Source organism: Marmota marmota, unplaced genomic scaffold (genome assembly GCF_001458135.2).
Source record: "Marmota marmota marmota unplaced genomic scaffold, marMar, whole genome shotgun sequence".
Lineage (NCBI taxonomy): Eukaryota > Metazoa > Chordata > Mammalia > Rodentia > Sciuridae > Marmota > Marmota marmota.
The window spans coordinates 2,299,865-2,312,956 of record NW_026000016.1 but is presented as its reverse complement, the minus strand read 5'-3'; the positions used below and the strand labels follow the sequence as shown (position 1 = coordinate 2,312,956).

At 39.8% G+C, this 13,092-nt stretch overlaps 1 protein-coding gene across 1 annotated transcript in view; it reads right to left on the bottom strand.

Moving 5' to 3' along the window:
• Positions 1-13,092, bottom strand: part of Cubn (cubilin) — a 280,157-nt gene that overhangs the window by 114,637 nt on the left and 152,428 nt on the right. The window contains exons 32-36 of the mRNA XM_048809051.1: positions 6,490-6,649; positions 4,842-4,955; positions 2,915-3,025; positions 1,496-1,624; positions 495-627 (exon numbers count right to left, since the gene is read on the bottom strand). Of these exons, the coding sequence (XP_048665008.1) occupies positions 495-627; positions 1,496-1,624; positions 2,915-3,025; positions 4,842-4,955; positions 6,490-6,649 (647 nt within the window). The remainder of the gene's footprint in view (positions 1-494; positions 628-1,495; positions 1,625-2,914; positions 3,026-4,841; positions 4,956-6,489; positions 6,650-13,092) is intronic.

Here is a 13,092-nt window from a genome sequence, read left to right as displayed (position 1 = left end):
CAAATCAACTACTAAGTTCCAAAAGAATTTCCAAACTCATTCTTTTGATAGTAAAAGAGGGCAAAGTGGATTGGGGTAGGGATAAGGCACAGGAGTGAAGAAGTTTAATTGATATGGTGCTCTCCCTTGGAAGAGAGGATGTTAGCGATGCTCTGAAAGAACCAATGTACCTGATTCTAACAAAAGATAAAAAAAGTATAGTTCTCTGAACATAAATATTTCCCAAATTTATGGACCAAAAGCTTAAGAATGTAATGCTGGTAATGTCAGGCAGGACGCTAGAACCACTCTTGAGAGAATCTTAACGCTATTTATAACCCAAACTATGACTAAAACAGAGGAAATATGAAAAAAGATTTCCTAAAGTTCCCACTGTATTCCTTTTAGCAGTTGCTTGGACACATGTGCTGTTAGTTGTCCATCCTATTAGTAACAGCACTTCCTTCCTGCAGATTCATTAGCACTGAAACAATACCCCATAAAAAAGGATTTACATAAAAGACAGCTGGAGTCGGTTGCCAGGGGAACTGACAATGTTCCAGACACATTCCATATTAGGAGGATAAACTTCGGGGTAGCCAGGGCTGTCCAAGATGCCTTCGGCCATGTGGAAGGTTCCACCACAAGCTAGAAAAAAAGAAAAACAAAGGGAGTGTCAGAGTAAAGATGGGTGCTGGCCAGTTAAGACAGAGCAGAGAGAGCATTGGAACCAGCATTAAGTGATTGGAATCTCCATCTCAGTTACAAAAACCCGTGTCCTACATAAGGAAAAGATTCTAGAAACTGGAAACCAAGAGCCCCACAGTGGCTGGATCAGAAAGGATCTCTGCACTTTTTCTAAAATCTTTTTTCTCCCCATGAACTATACCCGGGTAATAAAAGACTTGTTTTTAACCCTACAACCATTTGGTTTTTCTGAACAAGATTATTTTCTACCCTGGCCTAGAAGAGAAGGCAGATTCCAGCTTCTCTTTCTCAGAACACTGGACACACACACCCACCTTCTAGCTGGGCTTTAGCTTTTTAGTACCCCAGGACTGAGAGTTGAAACAGCCCTCTCCTGGCTAAGAAGCCCAAGGTGGCATGGTCTCTTTCCTTTCCTCTCCATCCGCTTCATCGACCCTGCCCTCCCTGTCAATACCCATACCTTGCCTGAGCCCAGCATCGGGGCTCAGGAGACAGAACAGCCATGTGGTTGTCCATCCATAGGAGATGGAGGTGCCATCGGATGCTGGCAGCCAGGGGCCAACGCAACAAGCATCACCAGGACACAGGTCAACAAGTCAATTGAGATCATGAGGTAGGGGGCTAAAAAGATAGGCAAGTTTCCAGCCCCTTCTCCCCCCAGTATTCCCAGAACTTGAAGAAGGTCAAGTGAGCCAGAGAGGTGATTCAGGAAAGTAGCCCCCAACTTTGAAAAAGTCCTAAACAACAAACCCAGGACTTCCACCGCACTCATGCTGACCTAGTCCAGTCATTTGCTAAAGTTTCTTACCCGATGTGGATGCAGCATATGTGGCATGAAAACCATCAAAATTCATTCCGGAATCAGAGACGAACCTCAGCGTCAGGGCACTGCTGAAGGATGTGATGGGGTGGGGCATGGAGGTGCCACAATAACGTCCTAAGTAACAAAGATGGTGACAAGAAGAATGAACGGTGATCTGGCAGAGGTCATAAGCACAACCCTACTAGAATCACCAGAGACCCAAGCACACAGAGAAGTCACGACCAGAACCATCTAAGTCAGAGGTGGTGTTTGAGGCAATGCCTGAACATTTAAAATAGAATTTAAATACAAGCATAGGAGAGATGGTGATACACAGATAAAGAATAAGAGAGGGCTAGAGAAAAAACAGACGTCTTGGCTCTAAATGTACTAAAATAAGACACAGTAGGGACCTGCACAATTAATGCACTATTACTCAGAGTCTCAAGGAACTGTAGGGGAAAAGTGTGGAAGCTGGAGCCAGATGACCAGAATTCAACTCTCGGCTCTGCCATTTACCAGCTACCAGACATGAGGCAAGTTGTACAGGCTCTGTGCCTTGGTTCTCCATATGAAAAGGGGTAAGCTGAAAATAATAAAACCTGTATCCTAAGGGCTTGAGGATTGAATTCCTATTCAGAGAGTATTTAGAATAGTATTCACATAGCATGGTATATAAGTTTTTGTTAAAATGATAAATGAGCACACTCATCTTTGGTCAAATGTTTATGGACAATTATCTCAGGCAATTCAATGAGAGGTGTGCACAAGGCATAGGGTGTTCACTGATTGCCCTTTATTGTCTCCATAGGCAAACAGCAAAGCAAAATCTCTTCTCTGACAGAAAGAGGCTTGTGTAACAAAACTAAAAAAAAAAAAAAAAAAAAAAAAAAAAAAAAGTAAATTCACAGAGAAAGCTTAAATGACCTGAGATGATGTTACTTGAAGACATTTAAAAAATTAGCAGCACATTTTAATTTTACTGGGATGTCTAAACAAATTTTTAATTTAATTAAGTAATAAAAATTGTTTTTGCTTCCACTGAGGACAAAGAAACAGGATCTAGGTGAATGTAAGAACTTTTTTTTGAATATTAACAAAAAACTCCTGACAATTCTAATGCTGAAATGGCCTTCATTCCACTACTATTTCAGGCAGTTGCAATTTTTAAATTTTCTAAAAAAAAAAAAAATACACACACACACAGACACACAAACTATTCATATCCTTGAATTTAAGTGAGCTGAGTTTCTTGAACCCTACGTTAAATCCTGCTTTCCTACCCTCTAATTACCTTTACTTGGCTCATGCTACTCTTCATATTTATTAGAAACATTTAGGCTTGAGTGGAAACCTATAAATATGTAGGTACATAAACGAGAGACAGCCCAAACCACAGCTGTATTTGAGTATGCACTGCAGTACCTCGGAGGGGTGCATCATAGTAATCGCCATCTAAAACTTCTAGAAAGTCGTGTGTGCATCTTGTACTGCTTTCAAGTCCAAAGTGGGTAAAGGAGAGAGTAATATGATTGACTGTAAGAAAAAAAAAGGGTGGGGGGGAGATTATTGTTGAACATATTGCTAAAAAAAAACATACACAGAGAAATTTCACTTGGGATAACCTCAGTTGAGGGTCTTCCAGCAGGGAAGTAAGAAATCTAGCAGATTTGCCCAGTGGTTGAGTGAGAAAAGAGGGGGGAGGGGACAACTTCTCTCCTCAAGGATTTTCTTTTGAAGAGCAACACAATCAACACAATGAATGTTTTTGAAAGAGCCTGTAGAATCTGCAATGCTGGTAGTTGTAAATAACAGGGCTCTTGGATAGACTCTCCCAGGAACTCTGGGTCTGCCTTGCTGGAAACTCCAGTCATTACACATTGTTATCTGTCCTTACCATGTTCCTCTCCTCAGCCTTTTTCTCAGGAGAACAGATTCCAGAAACTTTGAATCTTTACATGTACTTGTCAATGAGACATTATTTTCTCCCTGGCACAACACATTGTAGCCCACTCAGGTTTATTTTAAGGCCAGAGCTAGTGCCCTGGAGGTTCAGAGTCATTTATTAAGAAAGCTTTGAATTACTTGCAGAACATGAAGTGCCCGGTACATTTTCCTTTTGTTGTTCTTCCAGGGTCCCTAATCTTCAGAATAGGATCTTTTCCTGTTGTTGTCCTTGAAGCACTGAGATCTTTCATCTAAATGCTTTACAACTCATTAGAAAATAATCCTTAGGCACAAAACTGCTGATCTCAAGGCAGGGGGCTTCTTTCTCCAGGCTCAGTTAGGGCTCTACCCTCTCCAGTCTGCAATTAGCTAAGGATTACTGGCCCCCACATCTTATGCATATCAACAAAGATGCTGTTGATTTGTTAACTCTTAACACCACGAAGGAAAGTGTCAGATAATATTTAAATCAAACACTCCATTTTGTAAATCATTTTGTACTGGGGGATGATAAGTTTAATTGACTTGCCTATTTTCACATAGGTCATTAATTCCTGAACTGAGCAGAGAAGCTATTGACTTTCCCACATTGTGTCTGAAATCATAAAAATTTTTTGCTGAAAACCTCAAAGGAGGGCAGGGCTCACATGCAACAGGATTCATAATGGCCCCATCCCCTTTGTAGTCATTTTGTTGTGTTGCCTGGGGGAGTCTCCTAATTCTCTCTGCCAATAAAATGTGAACAGTAATCCTGAACAACAGACCATTACCAGGTCAAAAAATAAGATTCTAGATTCCAAAAAAAAAAAAAAAAAAAGAAAAGAAAAGAAGCACTTGTTGAGTGTTTCTACCAGGCCCCTGCTGAGATTTTTAAATTATATACATTGCAGAAGAGGCCAGGTTTATAATCAGTTTCCACTTGGATTGAAGATCTATAAGCTTGTGGCATTGCATTCTTGAACCGTGAGGTATTTCTGCAGCCTATGATTCGCATTCATCATTTGTTCATAGAGCAACTGTCTTGAGCTTCTACCATACTTGAGGCACACATGTCAAAACCATCAATTATATTTGCTTATTCTCAGTCTCAAGTGCCAGTCAAGACAACAGAGTTATATAGGTTTATTATTTTTCCCCCCCAATGTTGCTAGGGCCTTGAAAGTTTGAAACAACAACAACAACAAAAAACCAAACAACTTTTACATTAAGATGAATCAGTAAAAATTACTTCCCTGTCAGATTAGGAAATGCTTTTTCTTGTATATATCAGTAACTGGGACTTTCAAAAGAAGAGGAGGAAGGCCATCAATTGTCACCACCAAGCAGATGAGAACATTACTCATAGATTGACTTCCCACAGACACGTCTGCCCAAACACCTTTCCTTTCTCATTTTTGTTACTTACACGGAGGTTGGGCTTGAATGATCCAGCTGCAGTTTTGATTGTTTGGATACTTGGCCGGGAACAATGGAGAGGAAATAGTATCAAAAGAGTCAGTGAGGATGCGGCCTCCACACTCTGGGGGACACAAACACACACATGTGTCATGTACTTTTGATTTCTACTGACTGTACAAAACCGTTATTTGATGAAGGAAAACATAAATGATTTTTTTCCCCTTATTTCTGAAATGCATGCCAGGGAAGTTTTCTGCCAAGGAAGCTGCACATAAACCATCAGAAAATGGGAACACACTTAACATTTACAACGATATTCTTCAATTACAGGAAGTGGGGAAGAGGCACAGAACAGCTTATTAAATGGCTATGGATTGTCTGAGTCATTCAAACAAAACTCTGGCCTGATTCGCTTACTCTGTCCACTCGTAAATTATAAGTATAGGGATGAGCTATTCATAGATGACTTCTTCTGTTAAGGAAAATATTGGTCGAACAGACTTCCTAAGAATAATAACACACTATCTCAAAGTTCGGTGGGAATCCCAGAAGAGGGAGAAAGTATTGCTACTGGAGAGCAAAAGAGGAGTCGCCTAGGAGGCAGTGGCTCGTGGAGGGGGAGGACTAGTGGTCCAGGGAGGAGACAGTCTGAGCAGAGACACCAAAGAAGTGTTTGCTCAGGGGGTTGTGGGGTGTCAAGTGTGATGCAGCAAAGAGAACAGGGCAGGTTGTAGGACCTCTGGCTAACATCTGGAGAGAAGCTTTGGCTTCATTTTCCAGGCTTGTGGAGACAAGGCAGAAACTAGAACCTTCGATGGTGTGAATGGAGCAAGGCTTTTGCAAGTAGCCTTGGAGGAAGATGGGGCAAGAGGTGGGTGAGCTTGAGGAAGCTATTATAGTAGTCCAAATAAGAGCTAGTGGGGACTTTTCAATCTGAAGCAGCACTTAAACGAATAATTAAATGTTAAAAAAAAATTAAGATGCTTAAAAAAAATTATTGAGACACATGGATACAGTCTGTCTTGTTCCAAAGTCTACCATCCATGGCTGGGAGATCTAAATTCAGGAACTTTCCCCATCCAGGGCCCTTTAGTATAAAATACAAGCAAGTCTGCTGAAATGGGTGTGATGGATAAACAGACAAAAGTTAGTTTGAAATGAATTATCTAAATCGTCTACCCAAAAAGCATCACCAAGGAGGAGCCAATCAACCATCCCTCCAGCTCTGAGTTCCTTCTATGGCTGAAGCTGGATAAAAGGTTAATCTGTACAAAGGATCGGATGAAAGGCAATGGATGAAAAGGTCTTGGAGGAAACACTGAGAATCAGTGACTCTAGAATAAAAAACAGTGGACACAACACTGACTCTACTAGTAGTGGTACCTTTAAATATTAGTCTGAAAATTTTTTGAAATTACACAGTAGTTTTGAGAGAGATGCGCATCCCTGGGAAATCAATATCATCTAAGTTAGACAAGGATAAAAGTACCAGCAGTTGGAATAATTATGAGACATAGCTTCCTAGTTCTACGTAAATTTTTGCATGTTGAGTGGGAGGCGGTGATTGGTTTCTGAGGACTGGTCTCATTTTATTATAGCACCAACAAGCCACTTAACAAATTTCTCCCATGTCTGGGGAACCACAGGGTACTTGCCTTGCCTGAACTGAGCTCGGAAGCCCCTGCTCTGTCTGGAAGGGCCAGACTGAAATCTCACAAAGAGGCTGTTCCCCGAAGAGGTGACGGGGTTAGTCGGCTGCTGTCTTCCACATACCCTGGCAAGGCGGCTGCTTGCAGAGCTGACACCATCATATGTCTGCAAAGATAGAAGATGGGAAAACTGGTTCAGAACTTCAGGCTTTCTTCTGTGAGGCCCTCAGTCCATGTGCACTTGGGGAGCTAGTGGAAACCCACTCATTTGCTGGAACTAATGAAACTGGCTTTAGTTTATTGTCTTGTCATATACCTAGGTTCATGAGAATAGTTTTAGTTAATCTTTTGTCGCTGTGACTAAAATCAATACCTGACAGGAACAACTTAGAGGAGGAAAAATTTATTTTTGCCTCGTGGTTACAGAGGTCTCTGTCCACAGATGGTCAACTGTGGTGCTCTGGGCCCAAGGTGAAACAACATCATGTTTGTTTTCCTCCGCTGAAGGGCACAGAGGAGGAAAGCTGCTCACCTCATGGTGGAGTCAGGAAACAGAGAAAGAGGTAGGGATGGGGCCACAGGGCAGATGGACCCTTCCAGGGCACAGCCGCAGTGACCCACCTCCTCCAGCCATACCTCACCTGCCTCTAGTTACCACCAGTCTGTCCATTCAAACTAGGATGGACTGAGCAGGTTACATCTCTGACAATCCAGTCATTGCACCTTAAACAGTCCTACACTACACAGGAACTTTCAAGGGTTACTTCATGTGAGCATGTTGGTGCTCATAAGAAGAATCAGTCATTTATCATTTCTAGGGATACCCTGAGTATCTGGCAGGAATTTCTCTGCCAGAGCCACTGTTAGTTCTCTGGATATTTTCATAAATACTGGTCCCTTTGACAGCCTTCTTACCTCCTTTCACCTCGGGGTAGGTCATACACTCAACATGAATTGAGAATGTTTACTGCAAGAACAAATGCAGGAGCAAATAGTTGAGAAACAATGATGCGTAACCATTCATTGTCAGAAACAGGACATTTATTGTAACTTTTTGTTCTTCATAGGGTCATGGTCAAGAAGCAAGAGAAATGGCATGCTTCCAATGTGAGCCTGATTGAGAAAATTATCTCATTTTTTTAAATTCTTTTAATGTCTGGGGCTCTGACTCTGCCCAGTACTATGCTGGAACTTATCTGTCCCTTTTCCATTCCTGCCAATGGAAAAGAGGCTACATCACACAAACCCCAAATCTCGGTATCAATTTATGAAATTGAAGCTTAGACATCTATTTGCTTGGAACTCTGTGTCCAGTATGGATTTTTGAACACTTTTATGTGTAAACCAGGGAGAAATGAGTTACTTGTCTTTGGATGACATTAATAATATCTGCCCTTCATTATGTGCTTACTATATTCCAGAAACTGGATTCAGACCTTCACATATGCTCTCCATTTTATCCTTCCAGCCTTTGCTAAGATCCTGAGTAATGTGGCCAAGTCACACAATTCCTAAATAGGTCACTTTGAGCCATATGGGTAGACTTTAGAGTCCAGAATTGAAAATCTTTCATTTAATTCAATGCAAGGTATCAATTGAGCATCATAGATGCAATACCCTGCCAACCACCAGAATGGGATGTAAACTGTGAGATTAAAATATGGCTGTTTAACTGAAAACAAATTGCCATTCATATTTTATAAGACTATCTAAAAATTATTTTTTTAATTTTTTATTGTTGGTTGTTCAAAACATTACATAGTTCTTGATATATCATATTTCACACTTTGATTCAAGTGGGTTATGAGCTCCCATTTTTACCCCATATACAGATTGCAAAATCACATCAGTTACACATCCATTGATTTACATATTGCCTTACTAGTGTCTGTTGTGTTCTGCTGCCTTTCCTATCCTCTACTATCCCCCCTCCCCTCCCCTCTCCTCTTCTCTCTCTGCCCCCTCTACTGACATTCATTTGTCCCCCTTGTATTATTTTTCCCTTTCCCCTCACTTCCTCTTGTATGTACTTTTGTATAACTCTGAGGGTCTCCTTCCATTTCCATGCAATTTCCCTTCTCTCTCCCTTTCCCTCCCACCTCTCGTCCCTGTTTAATGTTAATCTTCTTCTCATGCTCTTCGACCCTACTCTGTTCTTAGTTACTCTCCTTATATCAAAGAAGACATTTGCCATTTGTTTTTTAGGGATTGGCTAGCTTCACTTAGCATAATCTGCTCTAATGCCATCCATTTCCCTGTAAATTCCATGATTTTGTCATTTTTTAATGCAGAGTAATACTCCATTGTGTATAAATGCCACATTTTTTTTATCCATTCATCTATTGAAGGGCATCTAGGTTGGTTCCACAGTCTTGCTATTGTGAATTGTGCTGCTATGAACATCGATGTAGCAGTGTCCCTGTAGCATGCTCTTTTTAGGTCTTTAGGGAATAGACCAAGAAGGGGAATAGCTGGGTCAAATGGTGGCTCCATTCCCAGCTTTCCAAGAAATCTCCATACTGCTTTCCAAATTGGCTGCACCAATTTGCAGTCCCACCAGCAATGTACAAGTGTACCCTTTTCCCCACATCCTCGCCAGCACTTGTTGTTGTTTGACTTCATAATGGCTGCCAATCTTACTGGAGTGAGATGGTATCTTAGGGTGGTTTTGATTTGCATTTCTCTGACAGCTAGAGATGGTGAGCATTTTTTCATGTACTTGTTGATTGACTGTATGTCCTCCTCTGAGAAGTGTCTGTTCAGGTCCTTGGCCCATTTGTTGATTGGGTTGTTTGTTCTCTTATTGTCTAATTTTTTGAGTTCTTTGTATACTCTGGATATTAGGGCTCTATCTGAAGTGTGAGGAGTAAAGATTTGTTCCCAGGGTGTAGGCTCCCTATTTACCTCTCTTATTGTTTCTTTTGCTGAGAAAAAACTTTTTAGTTTGAGTAAGTCCCATTTGTTGATTCTAGTTATTAACTTTTGTGCTATGGGTGTCCTATTGAGGAATTTGGAGCCCGACCCCACAGTATGTAGATCGTAGCCAACTTTTTCTTCTATCAGACGGCGTGTCTCTGATTTGATATCAAGCTCCTTGATCCATTTTGAATTAACTTTTGTGCATGGCGAGAGAAAGGGATTCAGTTTCATTTTGTTGCATATGGATTTCCAGTTTTCCCAGCACCATTTGTTGAAGATGCTATCCTTCCTCCATTGCATGCTTTTAGCCCCTTTATCAAATATAAGATAGTTGTAGTTTTGTGGATTGGTTTCTGTGTCCTCTATTCTGTACCATTGGTCCACCCGCCTGTTTTGGTACCAGTACCATGCTGTTTTTGTTACTATTGCTCTGTAGTATAGTTTGAAGTCTGGTATCGCTATACCGCCTGATTCACACTTCCTGCTTAGCATTGTTTTTGCTATTCTGGGTCTTTTATTTTTCCATATGAATTTCATGATTGCTTTCTCTATTTCTACAAGAAATGCCGTTGGGATTTTGATTGGCATTGCATTAAACCTATAGAGAACTTTTGGTAATATCGCCATTTTGATGATGTTAGTTCTGCCTATCCATGAACAGGGTATATTTTTCCATCTTCTAAGATCTTCTTCTATTTCTCTCTTTAGGGTTCTGTAGTTTTCATTGTATAAGTCTTTCACCTCTTTTGTTAGGTTGATTCCCAAGTATTTTATTTTTTTTGAAGATATTGTGAATGGAGTGGTTGTCCTCATTTCCATTTCAGAGGATTTGTCGCTGATATACAGGAATGCCTTTGATTTATGCGTGTTGATTTTATATCCTGCCACTTTGCTGAATTCATTTATTAGCTCTAATAGTTTCTTTGTAGAGCCTTTTGGGTCTGCTAGGTATAGAATCATATCATCTGCAAATAGTGATAATTTAAGTTCTTCTTTTCCTATTTTGATGCCTTTAATTTCTTTCGTCTGTCTAATTGCTCTGGCCAGTGTTTCGAGAACTATGTTGAACAGAAGTGGAGAGAGAGGGCATCCCTGTCTTGTTCCAGATTTTAGAGGGAATGCCTTCAGTTTTTCTCCATTCAGAATGATGCTAGCCTGAGGCTTAGCATAGATTGCTTTTACAATATTGAGGTATGTTCCTGTTATCCCTAGTTTTTCTAGAGTTTTGAACATAAAGGGATGCTGTACTTTGTCGAATGCTTTTTCCGCATCTATCGAGATGATCATATGGTTCTTATTTTTAAGTCTATTGATGTGGTGAATAACATTTATTGATTTCCGTATATTGAACCAGCCTTGCATCCCAGGGATGAATCCTACTTGATCATGGTGCACAATTTTTTTGATATGTTTTTGTATCCGATTCGCCAGAATTTTCTAAAAATTAAATTATGTTTTCTTAACCAATTAAAACTACAGTTTCTATTTTTTATTTGTTTTTTAAGATATATATGACAGTAGAGTATATTTTGACATATTATACATACATGGAGTATAACTTATTCTCATTAGGATCCCATTCTTGTAGTTGTACATGATGTGGAGTTTCATTGGTCAAGTGTGCATATATGAACATGGCAAAGTTATGTCCAATTCATTCTACTGTTTTTCCTATTCCCATCCCTCCTCCCTTCCCTTCATTCCCCTTTGTCTAATCCAGTGAACTTCTATTCTTCCCTCCCTGCACCTCCTTATTGTGTGTTTGTATCCACTTATCAGGGAGAATATTAGGCCTTTGGATTTGGGGGATTGTCTTATTTCACTTAGCATGATAATCTCCAGATCAATCCATTTACCAGCAAATGCCAAAATTTCATTCTTTTTTTTATCACTGAGTAATATTCCATTTGTATATATACATTTTCTTTATCCATTCATTTGTTGAAGGACATATAGGTTTTTTTTCATAGCTTAGCTATTGTGAATTGAGCTGCTATATACATTGATGGGGCTGTGTCACTGTAGTATGTTGATTTAAAGTCTTTTGGGTATATACTGAGAATTGAGATAATTGGGTCAAATGGTGGTTCCATTCCAAGTTTTCTGAGGAATCTCCTTACTGCCTGTTTTCCAGCGTGGTTGCACCAATTTGCAGTCCTACCAGCAACGTATGAGTGTACCTTTCCCCCAACATCCTCACCAACATCTATTGTTTTTTGTAATTTTTTTAAATATTTATTTTTAGAAGTAGTTGGACACAATACCTTTATTTTGTTTATTTATTTTTATGTGGTCCTGATGATCGAGTGCAGGGCTTCACACGTGCTAGATGAGCACTCTACAGCTGAGCCACAATCCCAGCCCCATGTATTTTTGATAATTGCCATTCTGACTGGAGTGAGCTGAAATCTCAGTGTAGTTTTAATTTGCATTTCTCTAATTGCTAGAGATGTTGTGCATTTTTTTCATATATTTGTAGACCATTCATATTTCTTCTTCTGTGAGGTGCCTGTTCTGTTCTTTTGCCCATCTATTGATTGGATTATTTGATTTTTGGTGTTAGGTTTTTTGAGTTGTTTATATATCCTGAATATTAATGTTCTATCTGAGGTGCAGGTGGCAAAGATTTTCTCCTATTATGTAGGATCTCTCTTCATGTTCTTGATTGTTTCCTTTTCAGTGAAGAGGATTTTTAGTTCGATACAAACCCATTTATTGATTCTTGATTTTACTTCTTGCACTTTAGGAGTCTTGTCGAGGAAGTCAGTTCCTAAGCCGACCTGATGGAGAGTTGGGCCTACTTTATCTTCTGTTAAGTGCAGGGTCTCTGGTCTAATGCCTCGGTCTTTGATCCACTTTCAGCTGAGTTTTGTTCACGGTGAGAGATGAGGGTTCAGTTTCATTCTACTATATACGGATTTCCAGTTTTCCGAGCACCATTTGTTGAAGAAGCTGTCTTTTCTCCAATGTGTACTTATGGAGCCTTTTCTAGTATGAGGTAACTGTATTCCTGCGGGTTTGTCTCAGTGTCTTCTATTCTGTTCCTTTGGTCTTCATGTCTGTTTTGGTGCCACTACCATGCCATATTAGTTAGTGTAGCTCTGTGGTGTAAATCAAGGTCCCGTATTGTGAAGCTCCTGCAATACTTTTCTTGCTAAGGATTGCTCTGGCTATTCTGGGCCTCTTATAAAAATACAGTTTCTAATCTAGTAGAACTGCTTTTTTGGACATTTCAAACACCTGAAACAGTAGTCAAACAACCTGTAAGCCATTATTAAACACCTCTTACTACAACTACATTCATACTTCAACATATTCTTAAATATTATCACCATTGGTTTATTTCATGTCTTTACTATGTTTTTAGTTGATTTTTTTTTACCTTTCTAAGCTTATAGCTGTGATGTCTTAGGGTTTTGGTAATGTTCTATTATTACTATCCTGGTTTCAATATTATCAAAAGATAAAACATACCTTCTTAGAACTTCTGGGGTTATAGAGCTGGGGAACTTAGGAACTGACTTGATCAAGATACAAGAATGCTTACTTCTCTCAAGATGATTTGTTTATTTGTCAGAACAACATTCCTTACTTTCTTTAACTCTAGTGAAATGCTGGATTCTGTGTGTGAAGTTTATAGACGACCTCCTCCCCGCAAAACCTACGAAAGTTAGGAACTTTTTTCAAGTC